Source organism: Notolepis coatsorum (genome assembly GCF_963971535.1).
Source record: "Notolepis coatsorum genome assembly, chromosome: 18".
In the NCBI taxonomy this organism is placed as follows: domain Eukaryota; kingdom Metazoa; phylum Chordata; class Actinopteri; order Aulopiformes; family Paralepididae; genus Notolepis; species Notolepis coatsorum.
In genome coordinates this window covers 23,046,121-23,059,224 of record NC_140182.1, presented here as the reverse complement: position 1 = coordinate 23,059,224, position 13,104 = coordinate 23,046,121, and the positions used below count along the sequence as shown (strand labels likewise).

General features: G+C 42.4%; 1 protein-coding gene across 1 annotated transcript in view; it reads right to left on the bottom strand.

Annotated features, from left to right (window-relative positions):
- Positions 1-13,104, bottom strand: part of ambra1b (autophagy/beclin-1 regulator 1b) — a gene marked incomplete at its 3' end in the record, with an annotated part of 130,033 nt that overhangs the window by 44,050 nt on the left and 72,879 nt on the right. The window contains exons 14-16 of the mRNA XM_084335105.1: positions 10,602-10,741; positions 4,032-4,139; positions 6-193 (exon numbers count right to left, since the gene is read on the bottom strand). Of these exons, the coding sequence (XP_084191231.1) occupies positions 6-193; positions 4,032-4,139; positions 10,602-10,741 (436 nt within the window). The remainder of the gene's footprint in view (positions 1-5; positions 194-4,031; positions 4,140-10,601; positions 10,742-13,104) is intronic.

Here is a 13,104-nt window from a genome sequence, read left to right as displayed (position 1 = left end):
TCTACCTGCTGCTGTCTGGGAGGTGCTGGGCTCAGACAGGTCCCTCTCCGTCTGCGTCTCGGCGTTCTGCAGCTGGACGGTGGGCGTCTGGGTTCCCTGCGAGGTCACAGAGGGGGTGGGGTGTCGGGGCTGGAGGCCGATGGCGTTCATCAAGCCCATGTCTCGGTCCAGCCTCCAGCTAGAGCGACTCGGCCTGGTGGGAAGAGATTTAACCAGAACACATTTCAATTAGATTATAGAAAAGAAAGATATATTACTACACATATCATGGCTAAAGGGTCAAGATATTAACCTCTTGAGCCCTAGCCCTATTTTCTGAAAATCCGCAAAAGATACATACCCAAGTAAATGGAAGATTGCATGTTCTTGGTATCGAGGGACATCTATGGATCTCAGGGAACGTATTCCCAGTGTCAGAAATATTGTGTCTGTTACTAGGCTTGAGTAAATTGTAATGAACCAAAGGAGAATATCAATTCTATAATCCCCCCCCCCCCCCCATCTTTTACAGTGAATAACACCATGCAAAAGAATAAGCCACTGAGCTCGTTCAGCACCTTTTTGAGATCACGTGTACAAAAATAAATCTAAGCAAATGAATAAAGGGAAGATGATTAAACAGAAGGTTTTGTAGATACAGTACTGAATTCTGCCATCGGGACACATGCAATTTGAAATATTATTATAGAATATAGAATATCAGGCCTATAAATGACCTTATTGTGGCCAAGTCGCACATCTATGGATCGGGCCAAATCTCCTCTTTCCAATGGCATAGTTCAATCTGGATTTAGTATCACCAGGCGTGCAGCAAAAACCGTGAATGAAATCTACTGTAAGTACAGTTACTTTTTTATTATGTAAATGTCTCCGCCATTTTTCATCAGATTGCAACAGCGTTTTCCCACCGCCTATCGAAAGCCCTGGGTCTCCTCTCCTCATATGGCTACAAACAAAATGGTGGCGCGCATTTTCTAATGTCGATATTCACTCGTTTCCGAATAGATTTCCAAAACAATTTTCCCCCCCCCCCCTTCCTTTTTCCGTTTTTCTCCCATCCCAATGTTAGTCGTTATGCCAATTCCCAATCCCCTTCCTGGTCGTTGCGCACTCTACCCCCTACTGTCGGTCCGGGAGGGCGGAGACTATGCTTCCTCCGACACATGTGTACCCAGCCCACCGTTTCTTTTCACCTGGCAGCGCGGACTCTCACTGGGAGAGTGTAACGTGTGGAAGGTCACACTACCTCTCCTAGATCCTTCCCTTGCTGTGCAGGCGCCCCGACCGAACTGTAGGAGTCGCTGTTTACAACGACCAGGACCCACCCTCGCCGGGTTTCCCACCAGCTAATACTGCCAATTGTGTTAGTATGGACGGTCGGCCAACCCGGAAGCACCACAGCTGGATTCGATCCCACTGTCTCTTTGGTGGTAGACAGACGCTTAGTCCGCTGCGCTACCCGGCCGCTCCAAAACTCATATTTCACTAATAACACTTTAACCTATTGGTAAAGAAACATATTGCTGAAAATATACACTATGACTCCTGCTTTGACAGGGTTAGGGTCTTTACTCTTGGCTACATGTGAAGAAAAAATAAACGCAACATTAATTCATACAGTCTGAAGAGATGGAATTATGGCATGATGTCATTTGCGGTCGACCACCAGACCGCTCGGGCTTAACACAATAGGGCTGCACGATTTTGAAAAAATAAACGCAACATTAATTCATACAGTCTGAAGAGATGGAATTATGGCGTGATGTCATTTGCGGTCCACCACCAGACCGCTCGGGCTTAACACAATAGGGCTGCACGATTTTGGAAAATAATCTAATTGCAATTTTTCTGACAGATATTGCAATTGCGATAAAATTTGCGATTATAATAAATAAAAAAACCAAACAGCCCCACAGAGGTTTATTGTAAAATGCGGCTTGCATCTGGCCTACGCGGTGGGTCTTTTCGGGACACCAAGCCTGAAAATGTTTCTTTTCACCTGGGAATCGATACCGGTACCCAACGGTACCTTTTTTTCTGTACTTTAATCTCCCTCTCTGAAGTCTAAACTTCACAACACACAATCTAAAACCCCTTACCTCCCCCTCCCAAACCGATCTTGTATCTCAATCGGACTTCCTGGTTAAACAAATTAAAAAAAAAAAGAGTAAAAAAATATTTGAGATATTTTTTTCTTTTTTCGATTTGATAATTGCATCATTCTAAATCAAGATTTCGGTTTAAAATCGATTAATCGTGCAGCCCTATAACACATCCAGTGCCGTTCACGAGAATTCTCATTTCTGTGGCCCAACAGTTCAGTGCCATTTCTTTTATTTGCTATTTCCATTCATAATCCATCGAGGCAGCCTGTGCAGGCTGTCCTGAATGGGTCTGAGATCGCAAACTTCCAATACCGCCGCCTAACGCCTTGCGGCCGGTATTGCACATCCTTGGAAACCCTCTGGCTCAGCCTGTACGTCGATCTAAAAAGTCCAGTCCGGGTTTTCCTAGTCAGGCAGGAGTAATGTTTATAACACATGGATTGGGGAGAATCAAGCACTATTCATGTTCTTTGGTGGATTATGTTGGCAACACGATCGACATCAATACTTGGAATGGCGATCAAATAATTGGAATATTCTTTTTGAAGTACATCCTAGTCAAGGTAAGGGCTATATGGTATCAATCTTGCGTTGATCCGAGCATGCCTTCGTTGTGATCCGAAAATGTTATTGTAACGTTACTCCACAACGTATGCCGTTGGTGACGATCGAAGCATAGAAACCCCCCGTTTCCGGGATTACACAGAATTACTCTAAAACTATACTCATATTCACCACGGTATAAAACGGGAATGTATGGATGATAGATACTCGATGTCAAATGGGCAATAGTTTTATATCCATAGCTATGATATTTAATATAGTTTTAGCACTGCAAACACCGGCATGTATCCCCATTCATTTAAGCGCTGGCACACACGTCCATACGGCCCACAGCGACCTCTGGCGCTGAATGTGTTAAGAGGTTTATGGGCTAGTCGATACAACCTAAAAATTATATATTTTTTCTTCTTGAAAACAAACTACAAAAGAAAAAAATTATTAACATTGTGGAAATGTATTCTTTTGAAAGTAAGGTGCTGCTACAGTGGTAACAAGTAACATAGCATTTGGTTTCCTATCAGAGTACACTCCCTACCTAATGAGTGTTTATTGCACTCTAGCTTAACACATTGGTTGCCAGCCGGATATGACGATTTATCGCTTGGATCATCATCATTAGGTGGGGCTTCTTCGTTCCGAAGGTTGCCTATCACTCTCCAACCCATTCTGTCCCCACTTCTTCTCTCCAACTCCGTGACTCCGCCTCTCACTCCGCTCCAATCACAGACATCGTCTACCCAGCCTCTTCTTGGTCTTCCACTTCCTCTCCTTCCATCCACCTTCCCCATCGCCACCTTCTTGAACATATCCCTGATGGATCCTCTCAGAACATGCCCGCACAACTCCATCTTTCTCTTTTTCAACCTCTCCAGCAGCTGTCCTCCTTGCATATCCGCTCTTCTCAGTACCTCCTCATTCTTGATCTTATCCTTCCACGTTATATTCAGCATCTTCCTCAGCGTCCACATTTCAAAAGAGTCTATCATCCTCTTTGCCTCTTCATTCAGCGTCCATGCTTCTGCTCCGTATGAAAAGACTGACATAACATACGTTTCCAAAATCCTGGTCTTCGTTTTCCAACTTATGTTTCTTCTCAATAATTCCTTATGGTTCCAGAATGCGCCCTTTGCAATTCCGGTTCATGTTCATGTTCATGTTAGCTCTTCCACCTTCACTGATCCAGCTTCCAAGGTACATGTACTCCTTCACTATGGATGCCACCACGTTAATCAAATTCAATTCCCCCCCCCCGATATCAATTATTAAAATATATCGCAATAATTATCATTATCGTTATATCGCCCAGCCCTACTTTATTGTGTATTTTAACAATAAAGATTATACAAATAAAAAGGTTCTCACCCCGGTCGATCGGTGCCGCGGGTCCGACTGGTTCCACCGCTGTTGTTGACGGAGAATATGGGCTCGTTGCTGGACTCCGCCGGGCTCTCCCCGTCACTACGATAGAACCTGGTGGACGCATTCATTCATTAAGTCACATCCCTAACAATCACACCTCATCACAGGGGAGGGTATTCCCTTGTGGAATCATGCAGACTATGACTTTGTAGGGCTGAGTCCAAATGTTCGAACATTCTGACCTTCGTTTGTTACGTTGGCATTCGAATCTTAATGGGTTCGAACCTCCGCTTTTTTTTTTTATCTATTAAGCTCTTTAAATTTTCGTTTTACATTTTTTACATTTATTTTACACTAAAAATATATATCAGAATGTGATATATATCAGAATATCACAGTACTATGTTGTTTACAATAATTAAAAAGTCATGCGTGAACACAGACACAACAACACAGTCTAGTCAGATGAGGAGGGGTCACCATCATACATTATCAGAAAATGAATCAATCATGCAAAAAAGAGAGAGTTGAGTGACTCACACTCACCCGTCTTATTTCATAATACAACGTTTCCGAATGGACATTTGGATTAAACCAAGTGTATGAAGTGATGCTGAACTTTCCCAGCGGGACACAAGTTACTTAACGTTACACAGGTTATGTACGTTAATTAAGCTACATATGCACTTTTAGCTTGCTAACGTTAAGATAGCAGGAGCCGTCGGCCAACAAAGATGTTTAAAAAAATGGATTCACAAAAATGAATTACCATCTAAAACTCTATTGAAGCCTCCCGTGACCAGTAAGTAGGTACAACTACTCTTAACACTGAGTGCCAGCCACGAGAAATCTCGTTAGTTCATGCCATGCGTTGAGTGCCAACCCACGAGAAATCTGGTTTTTAATCGTTATTTCTTTTATTATTGATTTCCATTCATTTGTCATCAATCTAGCCCAGGGGTCAGCAACCTTTACTATCAAAAGAGCCACTTTTCCCCCCCTACCACAAAATTAAATGCTCAGGGAGCCGCACAACCTATTTACCCTTAACACTTTGGCTGCCATGGGTTAAATTCATTATCAACCGTAGGTTTCCGGCTCTATTTGTCTATAGAGAAAGTCCCCTTCTTTGCAGGGCTATAACTTTTTAAATTCTATTGCTACATTGCCATTATTAGGGCCCATTCAAAGTCCTATATGTATTGTTCATTGTGTAGCAACGTTAAACTTTTTCATTCACATATTCATAGTAAAGTATGGTCTAATCTAATGTATAAGTATGTTTTCATCTCTTTCTGCAGCTTTCTCCAGAACGTGATCTATAGCCCCAAATACATTATATTGATGATGCAATACAGTTTTATGGCAATCAGCGCGATATAAAAAATTCCAACTAGACGTACTTCTAGAAGTTACTACACGTCATCTGATGTTGACCGGATGGGCTAGGGGGCGTTTATAATTCCGTGGGCAGCGTTATACCAATCATCTAATGTGGGTCAAATGTTGATAATAGCAGTTAGTATCGAAGACGGTAACTTTACACGCTAAAACTCACCCCAGTCTCCGCGCGCCGTTGGGCGATCATCGTAGAGTAGAAATTTGACCATTATGGGATGTCGATTTACCCGGTCCATCTACAGCTTGTATAATGGTATATACGTCCAAATCATGTTGTTTATAGAGTTATTGGCAATCGATCGCTATGTAGTGTGTCGAGATCGAGTCCCGGAACCTATAGCTAGTGCCCGGAAGTAATACGGCCGACCAGCACAATCTCCATAGCACTTCCTGTTAAGCGATTGCGCCGAACGGCCACCAGATGGCGCTCCTGAACCGCCAGAGAGCTCAGTGGGTCCTCCTGGTGGATCTCAGGCCAGCGGAGGGGAAATATGAATCCGATCCCAGATTTTTGAAATATTGATATTAACACTTTGGTTGCCTAAGGTTAAATTCATGATATACCATAGATTGCCAGCGCTATTTGTCTATGGAGAAAGTCCCCTTCTTTGCAGGGCTATAACTTTTTAAATTCTATTGCTACATTGCCATTATTAGGGCCCATTCAAAGTCCTATATGTATTGTTCATTGTGTAGCAACGTTAAACTTTTTCATTCACATATTCATAGTAAAGTATGGTCTAATGTATAAGTATGTTTTCATCTCTTTCTGCAGCTTTCTCCAGAACGTGATCTATAGCCCCAAATACATTATATTGATGATGCAATACAGTTTTATGGCAATCAGCGCGATATAAAAAATTACAACTAGACGTACTTCTAGAAGTTACTACACGTCATCTGATGTTGACCGGATGGGCTAGGGGCCGTTTATAATTCCGTGGGCAGCGTTATACCAATCATCTAATGTGGGTCAAATGTTGATAATAGCAGTTAGTATCGAAGACGGTAACGTTACACGCTGAAACTCACCCCAGTCTCCGCGCGCCGTTGGGCGATCATCGTAGAGTTGAAATCTTATCATTATGGGATGTAAATTTACCCGGTCCATCTCCAGCTTGTATAATGGTATATACGTCCAAATCATGTTGTTTATCGAGTTATTGGCAATCGATCACTGTGTAGCGTGACGAGCCAGAGTCGCGGGACCTATAGCGAGCACCCGGAAGTACTACGGACGTAGCACAACCTCTATGCCACTTCCTGTTAAAGCGATTGCGCCGATCGGCCACCAGATGGCGCTCCTGAACCGCCAGAGAGCTCAGTGGGTCCTGCTGGTGGATCTCAGGCCAGCGGAGGGGACATATGAATCCGATCGCAGATTTTTTAAATATTGATATAAGGACGCTGTACAGCGTCCCCCGGCAACTTGAGCATGGCCAGCAATGACGTCAAAACACGTTTCATGGCAGTCAAAGTGTTAAAGACGCTGTAAAGCGTCTGCGGCAACTTGAGCATGGCCGGGAATGACGTGTTTAGGCGTTTTCCGGCAGCCAAAGTGTTAAAATGAAGATAACAGTGTATAACATTTTATATATCCCCAAGCATACCCCACATTTAGCATAAAACGCCTGACAATTGCATACCCAAAGTAATTTGAGATTCATTATACTTTATACTTATAGCACACAGTTTGTTGCATTAATGGAATTATAAAGCAATAAAAAGAATTTTTTTTGACTTTTTATTGCTGTTTTTACCTGTTATAACAAAGGAAAACCTCAAACTCTTATGAAGGAGAAAAAATACTGGCTGTGTAGACTTATTTTTAAATAAAACACAGAAGAGGAGACAAAACACTGGTGTCTGTAGAAATAAAACCCTGAACTATTCAGGTATATTTGAGTCCTTCCCTTATTTGTGGAACATTTATAAAATAAAAAGTAGTCCACTTTGAACAAAGACTACCATGTGTAGACCTACTTTGAAATAAAACACAGAAAAGGAGAAGTTGACTAAATATTTTAGTTGATGAAATATTTTTTCATTTCAGTGTCACAGTATGACATCGATCTCCAAAATAAGAGAACACATTTTTTATTTTTTTTTGGGCCAGGGAGCCGCAGGTTGCCGACCCCTGATCTAGCCTCACGTTACCAGTGGGGATTTGTCTGAGCTCGAACAGGGAAAATACCGCCCCCTATCGTCTCTCCGGATGGTATTGCACCCCATTGGATTGGACTGAATGAAATGGATGGGAAAAAAATAGTCTGGAATCCACATTGTACTTGTCAGGCATGTAACCGGAGACGATCCCAGTCATTGCCCACCCTCAGAACAGCGTGGATTATGTATTTCCAGTACCCAGCGTTGGATCAATAAACGCGATAGATATTTGGAATGGCAATCAGGAATTGGAATACCGGTAATCTTTTTGGAGAACATCTGATCTGAGGTAAGGAATCTATTTTACCAGTCTTGGGATAATCCGAGCTCTTTTCACCTATATATCAGTGTGTCCCATATGTGTGTGTGTGGCTGTGAGTGTGTGTGTGCTGATCAGGAAATAAGATAATCGATTTTTCAGCCCGCTTCTCTAGCGTGCATAAGTACACATATACTATCGATTAGGGATGCACGATAATTATCGGGCCGATAATTATCGGGCCGATATCAGCAATTATGACGTCATCCCGATAAACTCGATAACGTTATTAATAGCTCCGATAATATAATATGTTTTTTGGTAAAAAAAAAAATGCGGTGTGGGTGAATTGGAATGAAGTGCGTTTGTTTTGACTAAAGTCTCCTCCCGTTTTGTCAGTACTGTGCTACGACTGACAGCGTGTGGTTTAGGAACAGGGCGTTTTACACAAATCCAGCGCTCCCTTTCTTGGCTGTGACGTAGCCACGCAAGTTAACGTTAACAACAAAGATGGCCGCGTCGGTACTCGGAGTTTCAGAGTAAAAAGATCGCTTGCTATTTGTAATAAATGCAATGCAGACGTTCCACAAGACAGACAGACCGGCGCATGCAGTTCAGCGTCGCGGAGCATTTAGCCTGCTGGCTACCTAGCTCCACTTCAACCAGCATCGGGAGCTCCAGCAGCTTGTCGATGTGCTAATAGCCTCAGCAAGCTAACGTTAGCTGGCTCCAGCAGCTTGTCGATCTGCTGGAGCCAGCTAACGTTAGGTTGCTGAGGCTATTAGCACATCGACAAGCTGCTGGAGCTCCCGATGCTGGTTGAAGTGGAGCTAGGTAGCCAGCAGGCTAAATGCTCCCGACGACATCAACAAGCTGCTGGAGCCAGCTAACGTTAGCTTGACTGGTTGTTGGCTAACTAATGAAGCTACTCGTCCCGGGAGATAACGGCGCTGCCTGGCTGGTTGTTGGCTAACTAATGTAGCTACTCGTCCTGTGAGATAACGGCGCTGCCTGGCTGGTTGTTGGCTAACTAATGTAGCTACTCGTCCCGTGAGATAACGGCGCTGCCTGGCTGGTTGTTGGCTAACTAATGTAGCTACTCATCCCGTGAGATAACGGCGCTGCCTGGCTGGTTGTTGGCTAACTAATGTAGCTACTCGTCCCGTGAGATAACGGCGCTGCCTGGCTGGTTGTTGGCTAACTAATGAAGCTACTCATCCCGTGAGATAACGGCGCTGCCTGGCTGGTTGTTGGCTAACTAATGTAGCTACTCGTCCCGTGAGATAACGGCGCTGCCTGGCTGGTTGTTGGCTAACTAATGTAGCTACTCGTCCCGTGAGATAACGGCGCTGCCTGGCTGGTTGTTGGCTAACTAATGTAGCTACTCGTCCCGTGAGATAACGGCGCTGCCTGGCTGGTTGCCCTTCTGTCAAACTTCTTTAATTTAGCAAACGACTCGTCAATAGGTACAAGTGGGCCCCCAACACCGTGGCGGTGGTGATGCCGCAGGTGACCGGTTGTGGTGGTGATGTGAGGTGGTGATGTGTCCACTCAAAGCCTCTTTTTCAAGGCTCTGCTTTGAAAAAAGAAGAACAAAAAGCTTCGAGCGTCTTAGGTTGGATGCACCACAAGCTGTTGACTGATTGTGAATTTTCATTTGGAAAAATAAATATGGTCACTTTATCAGTCAAAACTGTTGTCTTGGCTTTTGTTTCTGGTTAGGTCACATTTAAGTTGGTGTTAAGTTATTGTCCTGGGAAGTCTTTTTATGTATTATTATTGTATTGTGATATGTTTTGTTTCATGTTGAAAAAAAAAATGTTTTGATCAAAAAAAATATATACATTAAAAAAAAATGTATAATACAATAAATATCTGTTATCGGCTTGAGGAGCATAAAGTTATCGGTATCGGTGTCAAAAAAGCAATATCGTGCATCCCTACTATCGATAATCTAGCGTTTATTTGAAAACTATTCATAAATAGGCCGAAAAATGACAACGTGTTTTGTGTATTCCACTAAAGAGCTATTATCACGGAATCTTTTTTTTCTTCTTCTGGAAGTTTAAAAAAAACGAGCGTTTTTCAAAATGGTATAAAACGGAAATGAACTGATTAAAAAACAATCCGTTTCGACAATGTTGACTGCAAACAAGTCATTGATAAGCGACGGGCGTATTAGACACATAGCCATAATTTAAGATATAGTTTATGCGTTCGCAAATATGATCGCCCTCCATTGACTACAGCGTTGGCACTCAAGCGCTATTTTTGGCTCCCCCTGCTGGCACGGAAAGTGTTAATAACTGCAGCAATATGCGCTACATTATGTGCGTGAATGTGCGCAAGTCTCGACAGTACTGAACCAGAAAAATGATTTAGGAGCACATTTTTTGCATGATTATAAACGATGGTTCGAACGTCCGTTCGAAAAACCCTGGCGAATGTTCGAATCCCAGCTCTATGACCTTGTTAGAAAGCACTAATTGTCTCTTCTCCAATTTAATGGCTTCCTGATGACAATGACATTTACGCCATAATCAGATCAGTAGCTACTAATCTTAAGAGTGGTGGAAACAGAAACTGAACAGCTTCTAAAGGCTCATTTCAAGCAACGTCCAAGGAAAAGACCTGTAAACCTTCGAGGACTGTCACCAAAGTGTTTTTTTATTTAATTGAAATTGACAAGTTTTCCAGGACAAAGGAGCGAGCGGTGGAGAAGACGGTGGTTAAGTGCATCCACTCACACGGGCCGGCAGATAACCAGGTCTCCCTTGTTGGTGCCGTAGGCCAGGCCCATGCCGGGGTCCGGCAGCCACCGCGCCGAGTTAATGCTGACGTGTCTCCGCTGGTCTGGAGCCATGGGGTACACCACGTTAAACACCATCTGAGGGGAAACCAGCACATCAACACACCGTCTACATAAATTATATATACATACATTATATACATACATACATACATACATACATACATACATACATACATACATACATTATATACATACATTATATACATACATTCAGGGAACAAAATAAGTACCGGCCAAGCGCCAATGGCGGGCAGATTTAAGGTTTGGCGAGTAACAATGAGAGGTCTGCCCGCCACTTGGTGGGTAACAAAATAGTTCATATCGATACTCTTATTTTGAAAATCCTGTGGCGGGTCTCATTTCCGCCCCAAGCGCAGCTCCAGCTATAATATCTATGGCTCCGGCAGCTAGCAACCTTCGGTTCATATCGATACTCTTATTTTGAAAATCCCGTGGCAACTCGGCGAGTCATATCCGCCCAGTCCGTGCTGTCTGCTGGCATTAAAGCAGAGCAGGGCTACACAGCAGTGCGCCTATTTTGCGACCCGAAATAAGTCTGGTGTTTTTTTCTCTCACAACGGGTCAAATGCATCTAACATGCTTTGCATCGTCGCCATTCCTTTATGCCCACATCGCCCGAAATGAACGTTACGTTAGCGTAAGCTAACAAGCTAATCCTGATCAGAGGCAGAGCCATAGAGAACAACAGAACGCGTGGACTGGGGAAAGGGAAATGGGGGGGCACTCTCCCTTTCTCTCTGTGTGTGCGTGCGTTTGGAAAGACGATGAAGTCAGGAGTATATTATAGTAAACTGAGGATTACTGAGGATGGACAGATGTTGATATTCAAATATAAAAAAAAAACTCTGTAGCACCAGTGCTATGTGCAAAAAAAGTTAACGTATAGCGAGTAGATCAAGCATCTGGGCAAGTATACATGCCCTGATGCCTCAGTGTAAAAAGGTTGGTTGCCCTATAAATATATATATATGCAGTAATTAAATATATAAATGTAAATATTATTATTATTAAATGGGTTACAATTACAAATATGTGGAAGTGGAACCATATGGAAGGAGTAAGCCTGCCGCTAAAAAGAAAACCCACCGCGCCTTTCTCAGATGAAAAATAAAGTTTCGAGGGGAGTGGAAGTTTGAAGACAGACTAGACTACAATATGATGCAGGGGTGGTGAGTTGAAACAGTCTGTGTGTCCCGACCCCACTTCTAGGTTTCAATAAATTATTTGCATTTAAAACTTAACGCTGACTCATTCCTTCAGTCCACTAAAAATTATGCTAATATTCCTTATGTTGTTTATGATATTAATTGAAAATAGCATATGAGAGTATTATATAGTAATAATAACACATGGCGATATACTAAAAAGCCATTTATAATTTTTGGCTGGTAAAAAATCTGCCTGGCTGGTAGTTTTTAAAATCAAGTAAGTCAAAAAGTAAATTTTGTTCCCTGCATACATTATATACATACATATACATACATTATATACATACATATACATACTAGGGCTGTCCCCGACTAAGGATTTGGATAGTAGACTATGATTGGCCAAAAGTAGACTATTAGTAGACTCCAAAAAAAAACGTATATATATATATTTTTTTTTTATCATTCCATTTGGGCTGTGGGGGGTGCTTAAAGTCTGAAGGAGTCGACTGAAGGCTTCTTGTCCTCTGCAAAAGCATGCAATTGGTCCACTGATGGATACATCTTGATATTTGTCTAGTCTAGTGTGTTCATTAGATGGGTGTAGGCCTGTCACGATAACACATTTTGCTGGGCGATTAATTGTCCCAGAAATTATTGCGATAAGTGATATTATTGCGGTTTTGAGAGAATTTTTTTTTTTGAGAAATGTATTTCCCAAAAGTTTTCAATCAACTTTTTTTTTTACTAATATAATGATAATAGCATAATAATGCAAGGAAACCGTTTCAAAGTGCAATAAACCTTTATTTAACATTGGAAGACATTTTAAATATCCTAAATTACTACCTAACCAATCAGATATGAGGTATAGCGTCAGAAGCAGAGTAACCTCGTTCCCAGTTTTATCTCCGTGAGAGCAATGATAAAACGAGCAGAGCAATGTGTGTGGACAAGAGGCAGGTTGCTACGTTTACTGTAGGAAGGGGCTTTTAGACCCATGTTTTTATTTTTTGCTTCGAAAAGAGGGACGTGGGACATTAGGTAAAATGGCTGTGCAGTATACAACCAAAAGCGGGACACCTGGTCACCCTAATTGTGGCTCGCGTTTGTTTACTGTGGCTCGCGGATTATGTGATGGGCAAGCTACTTGGAAAATGTAGTAAGCTACACTACCAGTTACTCTCGATTAAAATATAGCTCAACAATAATCAAATAAACACAAATATATACTATCTCTATTGGAATGGAGACTTTTCAGCACAGGAT